The sequence below is a fragment of the Scyliorhinus canicula genome, chromosome 12, assembly GCF_902713615.1.
Source record: "Scyliorhinus canicula chromosome 12, sScyCan1.1, whole genome shotgun sequence".
NCBI lineage: Eukaryota > Metazoa > Chordata > Chondrichthyes > Carcharhiniformes > Scyliorhinidae > Scyliorhinus > Scyliorhinus canicula.
In genome coordinates this window covers 157,748,353-157,771,491 of record NC_052157.1, presented here as the reverse complement: position 1 = coordinate 157,771,491, position 23,139 = coordinate 157,748,353, and the positions used below count along the sequence as shown (strand labels likewise).

Genomic DNA, 23,139 nt, shown 5'->3' with positions numbered 1-23,139 from the left:
ACTCGATGGGCCGAATGGCCTCCTTCTGCACTGTAAATTCTATGATAATCTATGATAACATGGACGTATAAAGTTCTCTCATCTAACAAAAAAAGACAACGCTGTGACAACTTGCTTCATTGAGACATGCAGCTAAGCATTTTCCATTTTCATCTGCTCTCACTCAGATGCTAAATAATTTAAGTTTAACTATGTGAAAACAAAAATCATTAAAATTGTAACAAAAGTAATGTACACTTAACCAAACATTTTCTTGCACCTTGGGATTAATGTTACAGACAAACACTCAGACAAAGATTAGTGAACCTCAAAGTTCTCTGATGTCCTGTTTCATTGCAGCATCAGAGATACATTTAGTAGCGACAAGGGAAGAATAGCAATGACTATACTGCCACTAATGAGGTCAAAGACAGAACACTGCATATATCTCTTCTGTTCACTTGTAAAGAGTACACTTTAAATTTCCAATAACTTCGAAGAATGGGCTTGATGTTATTTTTAATGAGAAACTTGCGTAGAAGACCACGGGATGCACTACAGACATTGGATTCTGCTAGCTCCATCAGATTATTGCTGGTAAGGAGTGCTGCACGTTGTGATGTAATATTGGATTAGAGATATTAGTAAGCAGATCCCATTGTCATGAGAATGTCACTTTAAAAAATGTTTGAATGCTCATGTTACTGTAGTGATGACAGAGTGTGGGTGGAGCTGAGCTCTGGCTCTGCTTTTTAGTTTCACTTTGAGAAAAGTTTGGGTGTGTCTGTGTCTTTTTGGTTTTGTTTTCAGTGTTGGAGCTGAAGCCAGACAAAGCAGGTGCACTGCTGTTCTCTCTGCCATGAAAAGACTATTTCTTGATCATTTAGTGAATTCAGAATTATAAATGTTCTCGGTAGTGAATGCAAACCTGATGTGCTTCTGTTAAAAGGTGTTTCTTTTGCCTTCTGGGTGTTTTTTGGTAAGTTATTAAGGATTACTTAGTGGTGTATTCTTTGGGGGTTGTATTTGAATTAATGGTTGCGAAGATGTTCACTGTATGCTTTACAAAGGTTAACTTGAGTTCATAGAACATTGTTTTTCTTTAAAACATACTTTTCCATTTCTGCTGTACCACACCTGCAGAGTGGGCAGTGTGCTCCCCATACCACAATCTATTAAAAGTTGTGGGTCAGGTGAACTCGATGATACACTTTGGGGTTCTCTAAACCCTGGCCCATAACACCATACAATGCAGCTTTATTCTAACATTGAAGTTGCAGTATACTATAAAACAGTGTTTTTCAAACTTTTTTCCTGGAACCCACATTTGCCAACTGGTCAACCTTTGCACCCACAACAGCTGACCTTCGGGTCCCACACCACATTCGCTTTCCCAGTCTATCCTGAGTGAAGGCACTGTCTTGGACATTAAAGTTTTCTTGCCTGAGACAAAGGAGGGAAGGAAAGTCATCTAGTTTTCCTGTTCATAATCTCTATGCAGTAGACCCATGTGCATTGAATTTATGTAATAATAATAATCTATATTTTCACAAGTAGGCTTACATTAACACTGAGTTACTGTGAAAACCCCCAGTATCCACATTCCGGTGACTGTTCCGGTACACAGAAGAAAAATTCACAATGTCCAAATTATCTAACAGCACGTTGTTCGGGAGGAAACCGGAACACCCGGAGGAAACCCATGCAGACACGGGGAGAACGTGCAGACTCCGCACAGACAGTGACCCAAGCAGGGAATCGAACCTGGGACCCTGGAGCTGTGAAGCAACAATGCTACCCACTGTGCTACCGTGCTCAATGTCAGCATTGAGTGAGGACAGGATCAGACATGCAGAGTTGTGATATACTACAACAAACCTCTGAGTAAAAAACATTCTTCTCGTCTCGGTCCTAAATGACTTCCCCCTTTTTTAAAAATTGAGCCTCTGGTTCTAGACTTCTCATCCAGTGGAAATATCTTACCTGTACCTACCCTGTTTACCCTTGAAGTATTTTGTAGGTTTCAAGAGGTCACCTTGTATTCTTTGAAACTCTAGAGAATACAGGCCCAGTTTCCCCTATTACTTTTCATAGGATAATCCCACCATCCCGAAAGTCTTTGCTGAACTTCCTCTATGGAAATAATATCCTTCCTCAGGTAAGGAGACCAAAACTGCACACAGTACTCCAGGTGGAGTCTAAGCAAGGTTTTATACAATTGAAACAAGATGTTGCTACTCTTTTACTCAAATCCTCTTGCGACAAAGGCAAATATACCATTCGCCTTCTTAATTACTTGTTGCATCTGCATGTTAACTTTCAGTGACTTATTGACAAGGACACCCAGATTCCTTTCAGTGGCTTATTGACAAGGACACCCAGATTCCTTTCAGTGACTTACTGACAAGGACACCCAGATTTCTTTGTAAATCTACATTTTCTAATCTCTTACCATTTAAGAAATACACTGCACATCCATTCCTCCTACAAATATGGATAACCTGACATTTTCCACATTATATTCCATCTGCCATGTTCTTGACCACTCATAAAGTCCAAATCTTCTGGAAGTCACTTTGCAGTTTCCTCACAACACACATTCCCATCTAGCTTTGTGTCATCCATGAACTTGGAAATATTACATTTGGTCCCCACATCCAAATCATTGATATATATTGTGAACAAGTGGGGCCCAGTACATATCCTCATGGTATTGCACTAGTCACAGCACTGCAAATGCGAGAATGGCCCATTTACTCCTACTCTGCTGTCTATCTGTTAGCCAATCCTTATTCCATGCCAGTATATTACCTCCTATCCCATGTGCTTTCATTTTGCTAATTTTTTATATAATAATCTTTATTGTCACAAGTAAGCTTACATTAACATTGCAATGAAGTTACTGTGAAACACCCCTAGCTGCCACATTCCGCCTGTTCGGGTACATGGAGGGAGAATTCATAATGTCCAAATTACCTAACAGCACGTCTTTTGGGACTTGTGGGAGGAAACCAGAGCACCCGGAGGAAACCCACGCAGACACAAGGAGAACGCGCAGACTCCACACAGACAATGACCCAAGTCGGAAATCGAACCTGGGACCCTGGTGCTGTGAAGCAACAGTTCTAACCACTGTGCTACCGTGCCGCTTCTGTGGGGAGCTTTATCAAAAGACTTTTGAAAATCTAAGTAGATGAAATCCACCGACTCCCCTTTAGCAATTACGTTTGTAACATCCTCAAAAAACTCTGACAGGTTCATCAAATACGATTTCCCATTTATAAATCTATGTTGACTATGCCGAATCAGATCATTATTATCCAAGTGTTCATGTATCAAATCCTTCATAATGGATTGTAGCATTTTTCCTATTATTGATGCAAGGCTAACCGGTCTATAGTTCCCTGTTTTTTTCTCTTTTTCTTAAATACCGTGGTGGCATTTTTTACCTCCCAGTCTGCAGGAATCGTTCCGGAATCTATAGAATTTTGGAAGATGATAACCAATGCATTTACAATCTCCATGTCTATTTGTTTCAACACTCTGCAATCACATCCACAGGCCTTATCAACCTTTAGTCCCATTAATTTCTCCATTACAGCCTTCTTACTAATTCTAATTTCCTTCAATTCCTCATTCTCCCTAGTTTCTTGGATACCTAATTCTGCCATTTCTCTATTCCCCATTATAAATTCTGTAATGGACCCACATTATATTTAGCATACCCATTGAGGCTTTGACAGTCTGTTTTTATGCTTTTTACTCATTTATATTCATATTCTAATGAACAATAAGACGCAGGAGCAGTAGTACCCCATTTGGCCCATTGAGTCTGCTCCCCAATTCAATGAGATCACGACCGACCTGTTGTAATAATCTTCAACTCCACTTTCCTGCCTTATCCCCATAATGCTTGATTCACTTACTGATTAAAAATTGGTCTATCTGAACCTTGAACATACTTAATGACCCAGCCGCTACACCCTTTGTAGTAAAGAATTCCACAGATTTACTACCCTCAAGAGAAGAAATTCCTCCTCGTCTGTCTTATTCCCCGTTTATCAGTTTCTTGGTCCTCCTTTGCTAGATTCTAAAATGCTCCCAATCCTCAGGTTTACTACTGTTTTCGGCAACTTTATAGGCTTTTCTTTTTAATCTTATACAATCCTTAACTTCCTTTGTTAGCCACAGTGACTGACTTTCCTTTTTGGGTTTTTGTGCCTTGAAGAAATGTATAGTTGCTGTAAACTATGTAATAATTCAATCTATAAGACTACCCGTTGCTGATCCACCGTCTAGCTTTTAGTGTATTTCTTATGTATTTTCCCAATCCACCTCAGCTAATTTGCTCCTCATACCTTCATAATTTCCTTTGTTCAAATTCAACACCCCAGCTTCAGATTGAACTACAGCACAGAAAGAGGCCATTCAGCCCCCAATGATTATAAAATTTGAAAACAAAGACCTCATTAATGAGCAGAGTGAGATATTTTCACACAAGTGTGCAAAAATGAAATAATCAGATTTGTACTGAAATGTATAGAGTCTGCAGTTCCAAATGTTTGTTGGTATAGTTGCTTTTATATTTTTCTCTGAGCTGTTCAATTTTGAGTGTCAAGGTAAGGGACAGGTACTTGCAGTGAACAGTGGCACACCATGTGGCATTTCAACAAACACAAAACTTCATGCTTCAAGAAATCATGGTGCAAATTTACCCTGGTCTCATCTACTCATCTCAATCCCAGTTGCTTCCAGGGTTTCTGAACAAGTGACATGATTAAAATCTAATGCAACCAAAACTCTCTTATGAACAGCAAATTCAATCTACTGTCAGCCAAGCAGAAGTGAAAAAAATCAAACAGCTTCCCTGGAGGTACATCACTGCTATATGCTTCATGCCACTGTGTCTAAGGTGAACTATAAGTGCCAATCATTATTAAGAATCCCCAAGGTGACAGCTCCACTTTTCAAACCCCGTGCACAGTTTGATCGAAAGTAAAATCTTAAAGGTCAATGCAACTTGCTAAGGACATGATAAACAAAGAAAAAGCTGGACTGCTCTGCCATTTTCCCAGACTTATTACTTACAATTCAAAAGACAGAGAAAAGTAAAACTTCTAACCTGCTTGAAAGATGTTGCACAGTTCCATCCACTGCCACTAACTTGCCAGTTTTCACTCCCAACCAACAAGTAAGTGTGCAATTCCTATTTCACCCATGGTAAAAAACAGTTTAAACCACTGTATAAGGACACTCAGAAAAAGAATCCAGGTATAGTTTCTTGCTCTCCCCCGCCCCAACCCAAGTGACAGCTCTCCTGGAATTTCATATTCCTGTCAAACAATGACTTTCTTACCAAATTTCTAGTAGGAGCAACACAAATTTGGTGAGAAAACTCTAGTGTGAGTGGCTGAATCACAATCTGATTCCGCTCCTCTACCTTCCATAAAGATAGAATCAAGTTGAGCAATTCTTGCTAGAGAATCAAATATCTTCAAGCAAAAATAGTCAGCGAAACAAGGGAAATATAATTTGGGAATTGGTTCTGAAGATGGTCTACATTACATTTCAACTTATGAGTCTTCAGAGGGCTTTATACGCAGAATAAACATGTTAGCTTGACTCAGCTGACAGCACTCATGATTCAGAGTTAAGAAGTTGTGGGCTCAAGCTCCATTCCAGTTCTCGAGTACAAAATCTAGGCTAAAAGCAGTATAGCACTGAGGGTGCCGCTTTCCACTGGAGGAAATACTAAATTGAGGCCCCGTTGCACTGTTCAAATGTAAAAAATCTCATAGCGTGAGGTGAAGAAGAACAGGAAGTTCCAGTGTCCTGGCTTGCATTCTTCCCTGAACCCACATGATTAAAAACAGAGGATATTAACCGGTCCTTTGCTGTTTTGTGGGATCATACTTTATGCAAAACAGCTCCTGCATTTATTTGTGCAAGAATAGTGGCAACATTACAAAAGCAATAAGTAAGACTGTGAAGCACTCTGGGACGTCCATGATATAAAATAGCAATTTCAGCTATTTGCTCTTTCTAGCCACCACATAAAGAACGGAATATGTAACCCCTTCTTAAACCCTACGGCTCAGACCCTCCAACAAGAAACAATGCAAACACTGAAAGGCAGTTCAGATCAACCTTATACCATATGGAAAACATTATATCCTTCATTCTACATAGATCTCTGTTTAATCATTTCGTAACAGTAACGGCTGTATCACATGCAAGAACATTCCCATAATAGAGTGCTACACATCCTTTAGGTTTTTAAAAAAAACACTGCAGTCTCATTTTTGAGGAAACTTATCAGTGTGTAATAATGCCCAGAACAGCCTAGCGTACCACAGTGAAGTGAATTTCTGAGAGGAAGTAAAATTCTCTGATTACATTCAAACTGGAAAAATATACTCAATGCAAATAGGAATTCCGGACATTTTATGGTTCAGTGAGAAATGCACATGGTGTTCCCTAGAGTCTAACAAAATCTAAGATTCATTCCCTGTCATGAGGTAGCAAATCTCAGCTACTGAAACAATGAACCTATTACATTTGCCACAGCATCTTCATGTTAGGGAGGAAGTTAAGAAAACTGAAGAGAATTACCAGTGCTGGATCTTATCCGGTTGTCCCTAGGGGAAGGAGACAGAGGGTTGACTCCGCCTTTGATAATTTCCACAGAAGATAATATAATAGCTAATTGAATGAAGTACAGATGACCCTACTACCTGTGAGGTCATACCTAGTACTAGCCACCACCTTCAGGAGAAGGGAAACAGAGGGAGAACATCGTAGAGATAAATATGTACAGAACTGGTCGGTGGCAGAGGGAAAAGAAGATTTGTGGAAGCAATATGGGTGAATTTAGAATGTAAAAGAAAAACAGAAAATGCAGGAAATACTCAATACATTAGAGAGCATCTGTGGAGAGAGGAATGAAATGCTAACTCTGTTCTCGCTCCACAGATGCTGCCTGACTTGCTGCATCTTTCCAGCATTTTCTGCTTTTATTTCAGATTTCCTGTATCTGCAGTATTCTCCTTTTCAATTAGAATGTAAAGACTTTGTTTTGTAAGCCAAGCGATAGAGTGTAAGTGACACAAAAACTATTATACAGTGCCGCATTGTGAAACAATCAAATTTCAGTCAAAGACTTCAACAATATTTCTTGCTTTCACAAATCAAGCTGGAATAACGGGAAATATCTAGAGTGGAAGAACACAATATGAGCAGATCAAGTTAAGGGGATCTGAGAGGCAAACGCTGGTAGTACACAGCAGTAAATTAGGCATGAGATTTACCCTTTGTTATCATTTAGTTATGGATTATTTGAGTGTGAAAAGTGGGAGTAAGACTGAATTTTTACCGATGAGAACTGCTGAAATGCTGACCTTTGAATGCCTGTACCCTCACTTAGAATAGTTTATTTTTGGCTGCCCCCCTCATATCCAATTGTAATAAGGTTTCAATATACATGAATGTTTTTCATTAAAACCAGTCTAACTTTTTTTAAATGAACAGTTCGTTTTGTTTTACTGAGTTCAAATAAATTTTTAATCAACCAATTTATCACTTTGCAGAGTTAATTTTCAAGTAGTAAAGCAAATCAAGAAATGTTTTTAGCAAAGTAATAAAAATATTTTCCTACAGAATATATGCATAAAATTATAATGGAACTATTAGGCCTGAAGTATTCCTGCAATTTCCAATGTACACTGGATTGCTAGAGATTGATATATTAAGGTTTAAGAAAAGCAGATGCGTGAAGTTTGCTGTTGTACATTTTATTCACTAGTTTTATTTTTAAATGTTAAATTAGATTGGTATTACATTTCTGCCAGCGGACTTTGGGGACAAAATGCGGCACAGATGTGTTGATGCACGAACTACACAATAACAAAGGCGTTGGGACTTAACATATTTTTTATGTGATCCTGCAGGCATTTTTGTTCTAACCTATACATTTTTATGGGTTATTTTGCAAGTGGAAAGGTTTCAGCAGCCCATCTTTCCTTAGTTTTGATTACTTGCCTGAAGGTCTTTGACATTTGGAAAAGGAATGCCAATTGTAACCACTGCACGGGCGTTATCGTCAGTGAAATCAAGCCCTTCGCTGACTTTTCCCCTGCAAACAGCTACCAAGAGAGCTCCACCTAAGAACAAAACAGTAAGAAAAAATCAAGGCATTGTACCAAAAGGAAGGTTAAAAGGGTAAAGATAAATCAGCTTGCAAAAGATTACTGAACATGGATAGCTAAACATTTTGACTTGGGGCTACACGATCCAGCACACTTCAGTCATTTTAGTCCATTATAGATGCAATTTGGTCTACACTGGCTTTGGTCATTGTACCACTTCCCATTTGTTAAACAATTTTTAATTTCTCTCAATCTAACCTCTCTCCTTTCTGATACATGTGCATGTGTGTGACATTGCATTTTTATATTTTTCCCCCTCACATTTAGTGGTCAATATATTTGCTCTTTCTTTGACTCAAGAAAATCTTGATTGAATTACTCCTTATTACTCTCAGCTTAAATTGTTAAATACATTTGAATTCAGAAAAGGTGTATCCTTGTGTCAAAGAAATTTAAACCTTTGTTGTGACCCAACAAGGGGTTTATTCAGTGGAACCAGTTCAGCCATTCTCACCTGTTCATAAATTGAGATTAAATAGGTAGAAGAGAAGGTTTTGGAAAGTATCATAAAATGATGAATACGAGATATTATAAGATGGGTGTACTTTCAAACTGCCCTTTTATTTTTAAGGTAAAACAGGATGACCTGTATTGGTCTCTGCCAGGTAACAGGCCAGGTTATGGTTATCAAGGGGGACAGTGGGCTCAGGTCAAGACTTACTAAAACCGAAGTATCATGTTCACACCTGAACACAAAGAGGGAGGCAGCTGTTATTGCTTTGTGCAGACTTATAGACTCGCAGGAAGTCTGAATAAAATAAAACTCAAGACACCGAGAAAGAAAGATGCGAGCCCCAGAGAGAGAAAGAGAAACAGGAACAGCGGCTGCTGCAGTCAGCAGCAGGGAAAGGGGTAGTTTTTCTCCATTAGCTACCAGATTGCGGGTAGGAAGACGTTTTCTGGTCGAAGAGATGGAGCTGGTGGAAATTTATGGATGGTGGCGGAAGAAAGAATCATGGACTGAGTGAGCCACGGCTGCAGGTAGGTTCGGGATTTCTCCGCTAAGATAAAGGATTTTCAGAGATCACTGGTTGTTACAACTTACCAAAACAGGGAGAAGTGAGCCTGCTGGAAGCTTGGAGTACCTTGAGGCTGTTTCCTGTAAAGACTGTAATTCTGTAGAGAGTGTGCAGTGTGACGAATATAGGAAATCGTCCTATTTTATATTTTTTCAATAATATCATTAAAACCTGGGTTAAGATTCATACTGACAGGATGACTTTTCGAGCTGTTAGAACGGGTTGTAAAAATGAGGTAATCATCGATTATCTGGTGAAGTGATTTGCTAATAGATCTTAAGAACTATTTACTTGCTTACAGATATCAAGTATGGTTATGTTTGAAGAACCCGTGGGGTGTAAATAATTTACTACGGGTACTGTGTTTGGTCCTGGCTAAACAAGTCAAGAGACACCTTGTAAGAAGAGACAAAAGAATGCCTTGTGCTTTGGATACAGGTGATGTAGTTACAGGTCTGTCTGAAAAGTCAGTTGATCCCAGTACTCCCATCTGAACAGATGTGTTTCAGTTTTGGTCCTGAAAGGTTCTCTCGCCAAAGAATCTGCATAGAGAAAAGCAAGTAGAAACCTGGCTGTTGACTTTATTTACGAGTGGTCTTTGAAATATATTGGTTTGCTTAATTTGAATATAGTCGTAGGTTCAGGAAGTAAGATAATGTTTACTTAAGAACTGTTGTAACTGTTAACTGAAAAGCTATTTCTTTGTTGTTAATGTAGTTAATTCTGAGTTTAAATTAAAGTTTGTGTTAACGTAAAAGATACCCATGGGTCCGTGTTATCACTCCTGTGGTGCAGTAACATTTCCTCAGAGTATTGCAAATTGAATATAGTTGGGTTCTTGTCCAGGATCCTAACATGTGAGCCTGTTTGGTCCTCACGATCTCACTCCAATCAAGTTTCATGTCTTGTAATTTGCTTACCCAGTTTCATTTAATATCCTGCCTGCACCCTTCCATTGAATGGCTTCTTGCCACCAACCTCTTCCAGTATCGGTTGCTGCCACTGTGCCAACAAATGCCAACTCACCTTGAACCTCCATCCACTTGTCCCAGCCTCAGGCCTCTCTATTTGAATAATTTCCCAACATTGTGCTCAGTTGTGCCCACCATCTGCACCTTATTTTGCATCACTTCAAAAATACAGATATTCTGGCTTCGATGCCAAAGAACCATTATTGTTTTATGGATGGATATGTAAGCTCACGGAATGATCTGCATGCATGTGTCATTTCTTTCTGTTTTTTTAATTTTTAATTTCTAAGCATAGCCTAAACGTTTTAAGGTGGCATTTGACTGCAGGTCAGATGTTTTTTAATATTAATCAAAATAAATCTGCATATATTATACACTATGATAGGCATTTGGCACACAATCTGAACATGTGCATTGTGGTAAGATTCCATTTGAAGTTCTAGGCCCAAATCCCAACCCAAGCCTATATCAACATTTTTTTTTGTCTTGTGTTTATTCCACTCGCTTTTAATTGCGATTTTCGATTGTAAACATAATGATATGAAACATGATGGGGTGCAGTTTGGGGGATGGGTACCATATTTGTTTTTGTCCGTTTTCTTTTGTTGCTTATTTTATGAAAATTTTGAAAATGGGGACAATAAAAAGATTTTTTTAAAAATTGATCTGCAATATGGTTTGGGGCTTTGCCAGAGAGAGAGGTACAGCCAGAAAAAGCATTTGGAACCTGTTACAGTAGTTTCCATGACAGCTGGGCAGCGATAAAATGTGATTGTTCATCACTCATCCGGCACTGCACATGTTTCTAAGAAATTATTTTTCTGTGATCCCGGATGTATGAGTTGCTTTGTAGGGCAGCATGGTAGCACAGCGGTTAGCAATGTTGCTTCACAGCACTAGGATCCCATGTTCGATTCCCGGCTTGGGTCACTGTCTGTGCGAAGTCTGCACGTTCTCCCTGTGTCTGCCTGGGTTTCCTCCGGGTGCTCCGGTTTCCTCCCACAAGTCCCGAAAGACATGCTGTTAGGTAATTTGGACATTTTGAATTCTCCCTCTGTGTACTCGAACAGGGCTGGAATGTGGTGACTAGGGGATTTTCACTGTAACTTCATTGCAGTGACACTAATAAAGATTATTATTATTAACTTCATGTAGTGCTTTCATTCTTAATTCTGGCAGGTTTTTAAACAGCCCGTAACACGATAGCACATCTTTCCCATGTTCCTCGTGGAGGAATAATAATTTAAATCGGCAGTTAGTTATCAAAAATTCAGTGACATGAACAGATTTCTGGCCCACGTCCCTTAAATATAACCACCACTTAACATTGCTGATAGCTTAAAAATTATAATGTGCTTTAGATGGGAATGATTATAAGCGCCAGATTAGCTGTGGGGATGCAATATAGTTTGTGTTTATTTTATTATCCATTGTTGGAACGGCTTTGCATCGTAATAAGCTAGCATTGACTCGGGGAAACTTATATAGAGCTTCAGGAAAAAAGTGCCTTTTGTTTCAAAATGGTATGAAAGCAGGAATCGCTTTGTTATCTGCCAGGCAAATGCTGGCATAAGTAATACTTGCACTATTAGAAATGAAGCGCTGAGGGTAAGATATCCCGATACTAAGAACAGGAAGCAAAATCCATCCGTTGCAAAGCTATTTCAGTCCGTGGCAAAAACACCGTGACCCTTAGCTCCGCAACCTTTCTGACACCCGTCCACGACCCACCCGCCGGTCAAGACCCACACTTTGAAAAACGCTGGTTTAAAGTATTAGTTATCTTTCCTGCAGTTTAACGTATTAGTTCCTTACTCAGTAACATTGTCAATTTTAATTTTAATTTGTATGTTGTCTTAAAACTCAAAATCGTGACATGAGATTTCTTTAAATCGGTCACTGGGAATTCAAATCTTTTTTTTTTAAGTCATCAGTCTCTACAGTGATCAAAGCACCAGAAGTAGCTGTGGTTCTACTTGATAATTAACTAATCGTTCGGTGTAGAACTTCTGACACCCAATTTGATTCAATGAATAACATTTCTTGATGAAATTCTATTGGCAAAATAATATATACAAGACTTTTCCCACCCATATTAACATTAGTGGTAAAACATCAATTTTAACATAATTTATATATTAGCAGGTAAATGAACACAGCCCCCCCCAAAAAAAAATCACTTCTACATTTCTGAGAGTGTGTTCAAACTTCATCTTGACATGGCCTTACAATGTCTGACTTCTGTTTATGAATTTGGGATTTAATTTGAGCTTTAATCCACACAGTCCAAATTGTAAAGAGGCAAACATTTTTGAAGACTCGAAATGACTCATATTTTCACTCAGATGTACCTCTGTCCTTTATAACATTATAGTAGGACTGCAGCAATTCATCAAAGTCACTTTTGTCGCCTCCTTTTGCCTCAACGACAACGGCTTTGATCTCCTCCAGTTTTTCCCACAATCCTGTGAGCATCCAGCGATTTCGTAGCTTGTCCAGCATCTGCAAATAGGGGCAAGGTCAGAAATGCTGTCTCAAAGATAACGTTAAAACGTATAATAGCAATAAACCAGTCGTGGGAACCAGCAGCATGTTTTTACTGCTAAAAGATTCAAATGAAGCACCAAGGCTCGTACTGCAACAAATCAACAAAATTGAAAGAATTGAAGGGTGGAGGAGGTAAATCAAAAGGGTCTGCCACACATGGGTTTTATATTTCTGTAGATTTTAGGCGGGAGTGAAAAATCATGATATAAACTCCACATGGTGAGTGCTAATTCCTCAGTAGGAACACATTTGTTCGAATAGCAGGTGCATATTCTCCTGCTTTGTCCTTCACACCACCTGAAACTGGTGATTTGGATAATGATAGAAAACGCAAGGCATATTCCCAGAAAAAGGACTGCAGCCTTTAGAGAGTGAGTCAACCTAATCAGCTTCTTCACAGGCAGAAGACAGAGAATCAGTTATTTTACCAAGCCATTTTATTCCTTATTCTTTCATGGGATGGGTGCATCGCTAACAAGACCAATATTTGTTCCCCATCTCGAATTGTCCTTGAACTGAGTGGCTTGGTATGCTATTTCTGAAAGTAGTTAAGAGTCAACCACACTGCTGAGAGCCTGGAGCTATATAGGCAAGATTGCATAAGGATGGCAGATTTCTTTCCTGAAAGGATATTATTGGACCAGATGGGTTTTTACAACAATTGACGATAGTTGCCATGGTCACCATTTTGAGGACTAGCTTTTTATAGTTTCAGATTGAATAAGTGAATTTAAACTCCACCAACTGCTATTTGTCCAGAGCTTTTTAAAAATAAATTTAGTGTACCCAATCATTTTTCCAATTAAGGGACAATTTAGAGTGGCCAATCCACCTAGCTTGCACGTTTTTGGGTTGTGGGGGCGAAACCCACGCAAACACGGGGAGAATGTGCAAACTCCGCACGGACAGTGAGCCAGAGCCGGGATCGAACCTGGGACCTCAGCGCCGTGAGGCCGCAGTGCTAACCTACTCTGCCACCGCGCTGCCCGTCCAGAGCTTTTTAATGAGTCAGGTCAAAAATTACTTTCAAAATTTTAAATGTATGTGAAATTAATTTCCAAATCATTAATGACCTAATTCTATATAATAGTTGACATAGCATGATTTTGTACTTGGGGAATAAGACCAGTGTAACCTTCAGATGAAATGGGATTAAACAACAAGGACCAGAGCATGTAGACATTATTTAGTTTTTAATGTTGTACATTCAGTTTATTTAATTCATAAATGTTTAAATTAGAAACTGTCGTTGTGAGATTGTCATTGTAAGGACCCTTCCTGCTGATTTCCTTTGTTCCTATTTATTTTATTTTATCTTTATCACCTTTGGTCTATGTATCATTAAGGGGGACATATCTTAAAGTCGAGCAGACGAAGTAAGGAATTCCAAGTGTCAAAATACTACACTGTGTTATAAGGTTTTCTATTTTGGGCAGAAGGCACCCAAGACATTGGAGGGGTTTGTTTTGATTGGTTGGCTGGTGGTCAATGGATTGGCCAAGGACAGTATTCTGCCCGGCAACCAACAGCGATTGGTTCCGGTCAGATGAATTTGTTTGGAGAGAACCCGGGAGAAGCTACTGACCCTCGAGGTGAAAGCAGATCTCTCTCACTCAGCTCTGCTGCCTACTGTCTGGAGGCAGAAGCGTCTAGACCCTGACAGAAGAAGCTGTCTCTCTCTCTCTTGAATGCTGGCTGTCTGCTAGTTCTGTGAGTCTGCATTGAAAACCATTACAAGCTGAAAAAAAAGACAACATACATCTGAAAGCCTAGTCAGAAGAAGAAACTAACTGACAGACGTCCACCTGAAACAAAGACTCTTATCCTTTTACTTTCATCATTGTTTTACAGCCCCCCCCCTTATCCTCTTGTGCTTGCTTGTCTGTGTGCGTGCGTGTGTGCGTGTGTGTGTGGGGGGGGGGGGGGGGGGGGGGAGAGGTTAGAGATTATATAGTAGTTCACCAGTTGTAATTGTTACCCATTTAATTATAGTTACTGTTAATAATAAAAAGAAAATTGAGTTTAATTTTACAAACCTGGTAATTGTAGTTATTGGGCAGCCAAAGACCTAGGGTCTTTTAAAATAAAACGTCATTTCAAGCGTATTGCAACTCTGGGTCAAATGGGGCTGGAATTGACTGCGCACTGGCTCAGGATGTCATACCATCATGGTGTAATTACCCTCTCTTGTCAGTGGTGAAAGTGCAAAATCTTTACCAATTATTGATTACAATTATGGAGATAAGTTTACCCAGGCAGCTTCCATTATGGATGTGATGATGTGGAGATGCCAGCGTTGGACTGGGGTGGGCACAGTGAGAAGTCTTACACCAGATTAAAGTCCAACAGGTTTGTTTGGAATCACTAGCTTTCGGAGCACAGCTCCTTCATCACATGTGACTCACCGGGGCCGCGCAGTCCGAGGCCCGGGGAAATGCAGTCCGAGGGTCTGGAGAGCACAGTTGGAGGGTCGGGGCATGCCATTGGAGGGTCATTGGAAGTCCAATTTCAGGCAACTCATACATAAGAGAACCTCCCACTACTTTCCACCCTACTGCTTCTATAATCTACAGGTATGACAAAACTACAACAGTACCACAGGCCTACTTCTAACATCTACATTGGTAATGTCAATAAACTACAAGGAAACCGGCCCTTGATCTAAACTTTATGTTGATATCTGAGGCTGCCACCATAATTGCCCATTCAACTCTCAGTATGCCATTTCACCTCACCTAACAGAGATTTATTCCAAAATCTAAATTTGATTTACTGTCTTCATTTACAAGCCACTTGGTTAGAAGGATGTTTTTTGTTCTGAAGATTTAATTTATGTCAGACGTGGCTCAATTGTCAGCAGTCTCACCTACCACAAAGTTCTGGTTCAAGACCCACTCCAGGCCGTGAGCTCAAAAATCAAGCCTGACATTCCAGTGCAGTACTGCACTATCGGAGGTGCTGTCTTTTGGATGAGGCAAAAAAGATCTCATGGCAGTATTCAAGAAGAGCAGGGGAGTTAGACCCAGTATTTTATCCAATATTTCTTCCTCAATCAACATCACAAAAACAAATTAATGGGCTGTAATGTCCTCAGAGAGGCAATCATCATCAATCAACATCACAAAAACAAATTAATGGGCCGTAATGTCCTCAGAGAGGCAATCATCGTCAGATTGCCACTCCATGCCAAATTACTTACATGAAATTTCTTCCTTGCCTGATATTCTGACTTGGATCCTGCAAGATCCAGGCAGCTCAGCTGTCGTCAAGAGTCAGGGCCGCAGTACAACAGTCGAATTTCCCCACTGCAACAGTGACTACACAACAAAAATACTTAATTGGCTGTAAAGTGCTTTGAGACACTTTGTGAAAAGAATTATAGAAATGCAATCTTTTATTTTTATTAATTAAAATAATTTAGTGGCAGTCATCCCCTCCCCTATTATATTGGTGTTTGGTGATATGGAACAGTCAGCACACATTAAAATCAAAACTTCACTCTAGAAGAATATCCAATAAGTCATCGTACCTCCCCAGAGAGTGGGAAACTTGATTTTAATGTGTCCTGACTGCTTCGTGCACTGTCACCACAGTACACCCACAAAATCAAGAACAGAAAACTGGGAAATAACTTTAATCATTGGAACTAAAACAAATTGTTTTATTTCAGCAGTGACGTCTATGTTTTAAAAAAATGCAAAGTTAGATCATCTATTAAACACACTCGTACACTGCGGAGAGTGGCAGATGAGGAATCGAATGGGGAAATGGAATACCTGAGGAAGATCAGTCAGTGTTGGTAAGACAGGACTGGTGCTGTTGAGTTTTAAACAGACAGGATAGTGGAAGGTGAATGGGCTCCTCTAAAGTAAACCACAGTAACATCCAGCACAATGATTCACATATAAGATTACCTCTACTCCCCACCATATTTGATTCTTAGTGGCCCCAAGTTTCCCCAGAGGACTATTTTCTATTGATAACATTTCAAGCAACAGTTTTCAGGCAAGTCAAAGGTAACTTGGGAATTTACTAAGATTTTATTAAAATCATAAACATGTTTTTCTTTTTTCCAGCTTGAAAAAAAAATGGACATTTTACATGCTCACACAAACTTCTTCAAAAACTGATGCAATCAGGATTCTAATCACGAGTGGATGCTTGAACTTGAGTGAATAAAACCATTTAAAAAAAGTTAGAAGCAAATGGTCCCACATTCTTGAGAAAGAAACTTAATATTATGCAACAGGACAACTAAATAGCTCACATCCAATGAATTTGTTTGGTGTGAAATCTGTTTTATGAATAACCATGCCAACCAACCAACACCCAGCAAAATTTCACAAACAGCAAATATGTTCAATGACCAGTTAATTTGTTTTTGGTGGAGTTGACTTAGGAACAAATCTTGGGAATAGAAATTAACTATTTGTCCTTCAAAAAGGTGCAATGGGATCATTTACATCCACCTGAACAGGTAAGCAGAATCTCCATTTAATAGGCAGCACTTTGGGTAAAGCAACATTCCCCTGAATTACATTGAAGTGTCCGCCTAAGTGTTCAGTCTTGAAGCAGCCTCTGCCCCACAACTTCTCAATAGGGAAGAATGCATCCAATTGGGCGAAGCTGACAAGTAGGCAACAAACTACATCTCTAAATGGATCTAAAATATTCTTTGTGCCTCATGATAATGCTGGTGAATCTGGTTTACTAACAGGGTAGTTTTTTTCTTAGTTACAATGCAGAAAATGTCCAAGTTGGAAAAAATGTCAATGTTTCATAGTATCTCCAGTGAAAAGCACAAGATCTGACCAATGTGTCGTTTTCATTCAACCTGAAAATGAGCTGTTTTATTTCACTGCAACATGCGCAACTTAAACCTGAAATTTTAACTCAATGCTTGAATATTGAAGGAAGGAACTTAAAAATAACAAAGCATAGGTTACTTGAATTCAACATATCTAAATCTTCAGTGCCCATTTACCTACACTCAATGTTATTATATGTAACATTTTAAAGTTTAAAGATATGAAAGCATTTGCTTTAATGTATAAACAGCCTACTTTATATTGCACGGTCCAGTATGTTATTTCGATGTCCAAGATGTTAGTAGCTGAATAAAATTATAATGTAAATATTATTTATGTCTATTAGAGCTGAAGGACATCGATGCTAGGGAATACACCAATTTTCACACTTACGTTAAAGCTATTTGGCAGCACAGACAAAAGAAAATCATATAAAAAGTTGTGTTGACGGTTAAACTGTATGTATGCTCATGTATGTATGTGGTGGCCTACTCCTGCTCCTAATTCATATATTTGCATGCAATATAGAATGTAAACAAATAATAAACTGGGGGAACTTGGCTTACCGTTTGTGTGGAGTTTACACTTTCTCCCCGTGTCTGCGTGGGTTTCCTCCGGTTTCTCCCACAGTCCAAAGATGTGCAAATTAGGTGGATTGGTCATGCTAAATTGCCCCTTACTGTTCAAAGATATGCAAGTTTGATGGGGTTACGGGGATAGGGCGGGGCAGTGGGTCCAGGTAGGGTTCTCTTTCGGAGGGTTGCTGCAGTCTCATTGGGCTAAATGGCTTCCTTCTGCACTGTAGGAATTCTATGGTTCTAATTGGAAGCATTACTTTAAGGGAGATTTAGACATAATAGAATTAACAGAAATCGAGCTGTAAACTGATCAAGAATGGAAAATAACGATTTTGTGCCACTACGTATTGGAAGGATATAAAAGATATAGAAATTAATGGCAATTAGTTTCCAAAAAAGGTTAGCTGGGATTACTGGGTTAGGGTGGAGGTGTGGGCTTAAGTAGAGTGCTCTTTCCAAGAGCTGGTGCAGACTTGATGGGCCGAATGGCCTCCTTCTGCACTGTAAATTCTATGTGTCACGCGAGAGTATCTTTAAGAAATGGGTGTTTATCAAATAGCTGCAGTGATGTCAGAGTGTGGGGGGAGCTGGGTTGTCGGTCTGCTTTACTTTAGTTTTTGAGCAGGCAGCTACAGTGTGTTTTAGTTTCATTTTCAGAGCTGGATAGCTGCAGGCAAAGCAAGCAGCTGTATAAGGATCTCTCTCTACAAGCTACAGACTGTCTTCAGCTCATTTGAAGATTTCAAAGTAATACCGGTTTCTGTAGAGAATTTAAACCTGCTGTCTTTCTGTAAAAAGGGTCTTTAGAACTTATGGATGTTGTTAGGAAAGTTATGAAGGGTTACTTATAGAATATTGTATTTGTGGGGATTATTGGTGTTGATAGTTGTTAGATGTTTACTGTGGGTTTATAAAGTGTTAACTGGATTCATAAATGAACATGGTTTTGTTTTGAAAGTACTTTAGATCTCTGTTGCATCACACCTGTAAAGTAGGCCCTGGTGCTCCCCATAACCAAAATCTATTAAAAGTTATGGATCAGGTGAACCCCTTGATACACTTTCGGGTTCTCTAAACCTTGGTCCCTAATATATGATACTATGATTCAATATTAAATCAGATAACTGGACGAAGGAAAGTGATTGGAAGGGGTACGAGAACAAATAGGAAATATTTTAGACTGAGTGGAGGGCAAACTCGGATGGCCTGTTTACATGTTGCAACTTCAAAGTATTTCTATGTACTGATGCACTTGATACATTAGCTTAAAATTTGCCATTTTCTTAAGTTGTGAATTCAGCCCTTGCACAATTTTGTTGATTGGTTTTCTAGAATTCTTATCATGGTTTGCAACTTCAAATGAGAGCTAAAGCCAAATCTTAAAGCCAATTTAACTGTGAAAACAAAAGTTAGCAATTTTATTTTTATTCTATTCTGGTTGTTGGGAGGCTGTGGGACTCATTCAACTTTAAATCAACTATAATATCACTGCTCCAGTGTTCATTGGATCAGTTAATATAATCCTTTGGGACAAACATTGATCTAAAAGCCCTTTCCTACACACCAACCTTTCAGTTCTTGCTTCTGGGTTTTGCCCATGAATAAGCATAGCAACAAAATCAAGGAATACCTCCACTAAGCTGGAAATGGGTCACAAAGGGTCAAGTTTAAGTTTTTAATCAGCATAAAACCTTCCAGATCTTAATGAGACCAGAAATGACTCCCACTGCTAAATCCCAATGGAACACAGAGAAAATAACTTTCATTTATTTAAATTAATCATTAACCTCTTTTACTTCTACATTAGTGCATGCGTTCCTTGATTGAAAATAAATTTATTACTATTCTGGATAATTTTCCAAAAATTGAAAGTACACAGTGATCAATATAATCTACTCCTGGCGTCCAGTGATATTGAAAGCATGCACGATGCCAATTAATTAAATCCTGTATAATAAGTAAAGCATTTGTAACCCTTTAAAAATGCTCATCAGCATTTGTTTGCACTTTCTTTATTTTGTAGCATTTAAATTAAATTCATTTAAAAGGTACCTGGATCGGCACCTGATGTGCTGTAACCTGCAAGGCCAGGTGCTGGAAAGTGAGATTAAAATGAAATCCTGGTTTGTTTCTTCCTCTCTTTGGTCAGCGCAGACAAGATGGGCTGAATGGCCTCTTTCTACGCTTCCACTTTTCTATGGGTCTAGAAAAACTGTGTTGTTCCCTTGCAACAGGGGATCAGATAAATGACCCACACAAAAACAGGGAGTGAAAAGAAAAGCAGTTTTAGTTTCATTTGGGATGGAAATACCATAGAGTGAAGGCAGAAAGATCTAAGGCTCTCTCCAGGGAAAATGATGCCAGACTGCTGAAGAAATGAGTTTAAGGAACTCATATGTATTGTTCTAACATTGAAATAACATCGAATTTAGAGTGTGTTTTCTGGATCTCAAGGGAGATACCAATTGTAGAAAGACTTCTAATGAAAGTTGAGAAGTCTTTTGGAAAACAAACCACTTTGCAACTGAATCAACACTACTCTTGGTGTGGAAAGAGCGGTGTCTTTTCACTGAAGTGTTGGGTTTATAAGGATAAAAGGAGTAGCGTGAGTTTGAATCATTTTTCTTAATGTTTGTGTTGAAATCTTTCTGATCTTTTTGTTGTCCAGTGTAATATAGCTAATGTTGCTTGTATAACAAATGCTTTATCTTTTTGTTAAAAAAAGTCAACAGCAGACTCTTGTAAATACCTTCCATGGTTTTCAAATACTTAAAGAAAAAATTATGATCTATCAAGCCAGGTTCCATTCTGATTTCTGACTTGTTCAGTAATAACATCAGCTGGGGTCATAACAACAGCCACAGTCCAAACATGGACAAATGAGCTGAATACCAAAGGTGACGCGAAAACGACTGCCTTTGGTATTAAGGCAGCATTTTGTCCAAGCGTGGCATTAGGGATTCCTAGCAAAACTGACGTCAGTGGGAATCGGGGGAAACTCCCCTTTCGTTGGGAGTCATACCTAGCACAAAGTAAGACAGTTGTGGCTGTTGGAGGCCAATCACCTCAGTCCCAAGACGTTGTTGCAAGAATTTCTCAGGGTAGTGTTCTAGGGCCAACCACCTTCAGTTGCTTTATCAATATCTTTTCCTCTATTGTAATGGCCAGAAGTGATTGCAGTATTCAGTAACGTTTGCAACTTCTCAGATACTGAAGCAGTCTGTGTTTGCATGCAGTAGACCTGAACAACATTCTGGTTTGAGCTTATAAGGTGGCAAATAACATTTGTGCCACACAAGTGGCCATCTCCAACAATAGAGAATCTGACATCTCCCCATGACATTCAATGGCATTACAATCACTCAATCCCCCACCAATATCCTGGGTGTTATCAGAAACTGAACTAGACCAGCCATATAGCTACAAGAAAGTCAGAGGTTAGAGATTCTGCATTCTAATTTACCTCCTGGTTCCTCAAAGTCTGTCCACTATCTACAAGTAACTTTCCGCTTCCCTGATGCAAAGCAATGTCCAAAATTCAGACACCAGATCATCAACTCTGGACCAAAGTTCCTCAAGTTGAAAATTGGTGGTTCACACTGTGTGTCCACCAGCTGCAACACATCACATGTCGTGCCATCTCTTTTATTTTATTGAATTAGTTTCAAGTTTACAAATATCACTCAATTATTACTTGTAGTTATATCAAGTATAGAATCCATGGAATTGCTAGTGCAGAGGAAGGCCATTTGGTCCATCGAGTCTACACTGACCCTCCAAAAGAGCCCTCTACCTGGGCCCACTCCCCCACCCTATCCCGGTAATCCCGCGCATTGATCATGGCCAATCCACCAACCTGCACATCTTTGCACACTAAGGAGCAATTATCATGGCCAATTTAACACTGCTAATCCACCTTTGGATTGTAGGAGAACATCGGAGCGCCTGGAGGGAACTCCTCAGACACGGAGCGCCTGGAGTGAACTCCTCAGACACGGAGATGATGTCCAAACTCCAGTCACCAAAGGCCAGAATCAAACCCGGGTCCCTGGCGCTGTGAGACAGCACCGCGCAAACTACCGTGCCGCCCCTAGTTTAACTAATTAAGCTGATAAGTTAATGGAGTACCTGTATCTCCTTGTACTATTTTATACTGCTGCAATTTGGAGAAAAAATAGAAACTGTAAAAATCATCAACCAATCTCCTATCTGCGTACCTAATTAATGACTCTGGGCTTTAGATTTTGCTGTCTCTCACTCCCTCTCTGGGACCACTCCTTGTTTTGTAAAAGATCATCACAGCACCTCATCGCTCCCTGCACTGAATTCCCTCACTCAATAATTTCTCAAGTTAAGTACTCTGTCTGGCAGTACTCCGCACTTTGATCCAAGGGGATGCCACATCCTTTCGGCTAGATACTTCACATCTGGTCCATGATTAGAGACAAGAGAGTGTGATTATGAGTGAGGCAACTATGGGGACGCAGAAGGTAGCATTAAAGGAGACACAACACTTGCAATTGCCCAACAGGTTTGAGGTTCTTGCAGCATGTGTGGACGAGAGCAGGGAATGCAGGGAGGATAAGCAAAATGACCACAGCGGTACGTGTTGTTTTTTGATTTTTTTTTTGAAGGCGACACGGTGGCTGGCACTGCTGCTTCAGCACCAGGGACCCAGGTTGGATTTCGATATTGACTGTGTGGAGTTTGCACGTTTTTCCTGTGCTTGCGTGGGTTTCCTCCAGGATCTCCACTTTCTCCCACAGACCAAAAATGTGCAGATAGAGAACCTAGTGGCATGGTGCAACGACAACAATCTCTCCCTCAAAAGTGAGCAAAACTAAGGAGCTGGTCATTGACTTCAGGAAGTGAGGTATCATACACACCCCTCTCTGCATCATTGGTGCTGAGGTGGAGATGGTTGACAGCTTCAAATTCCTAGGTGTATACATCATCAAAAATCTGTCCTGGTCCACCCAAATTCGGCATGTCCACATCGACTCTTAACAATTTTTACAGATGCACCATAGAAA

At 39.6% G+C, this 23,139-nt stretch overlaps 1 protein-coding gene across 1 annotated transcript in view; it reads right to left on the bottom strand.

Annotated features, from left to right (window-relative positions):
- brip1 (BRCA1 interacting protein C-terminal helicase 1) overlaps positions 1–23,139 on the bottom strand; it is a 282,553-nt gene that overhangs the window by 96,039 nt on the left and 163,375 nt on the right. Inside the window, exons 14-15 of the mRNA XM_038814679.1 lie at positions 12,525–12,675; positions 8,017–8,138 (exon numbers count right to left, since the gene is read on the bottom strand). Coding sequence (XP_038670607.1) covers positions 8,017–8,138; positions 12,525–12,675 — 273 coding nt within the window. The remainder of the gene's footprint in view (positions 1–8,016; positions 8,139–12,524; positions 12,676–23,139) is intronic.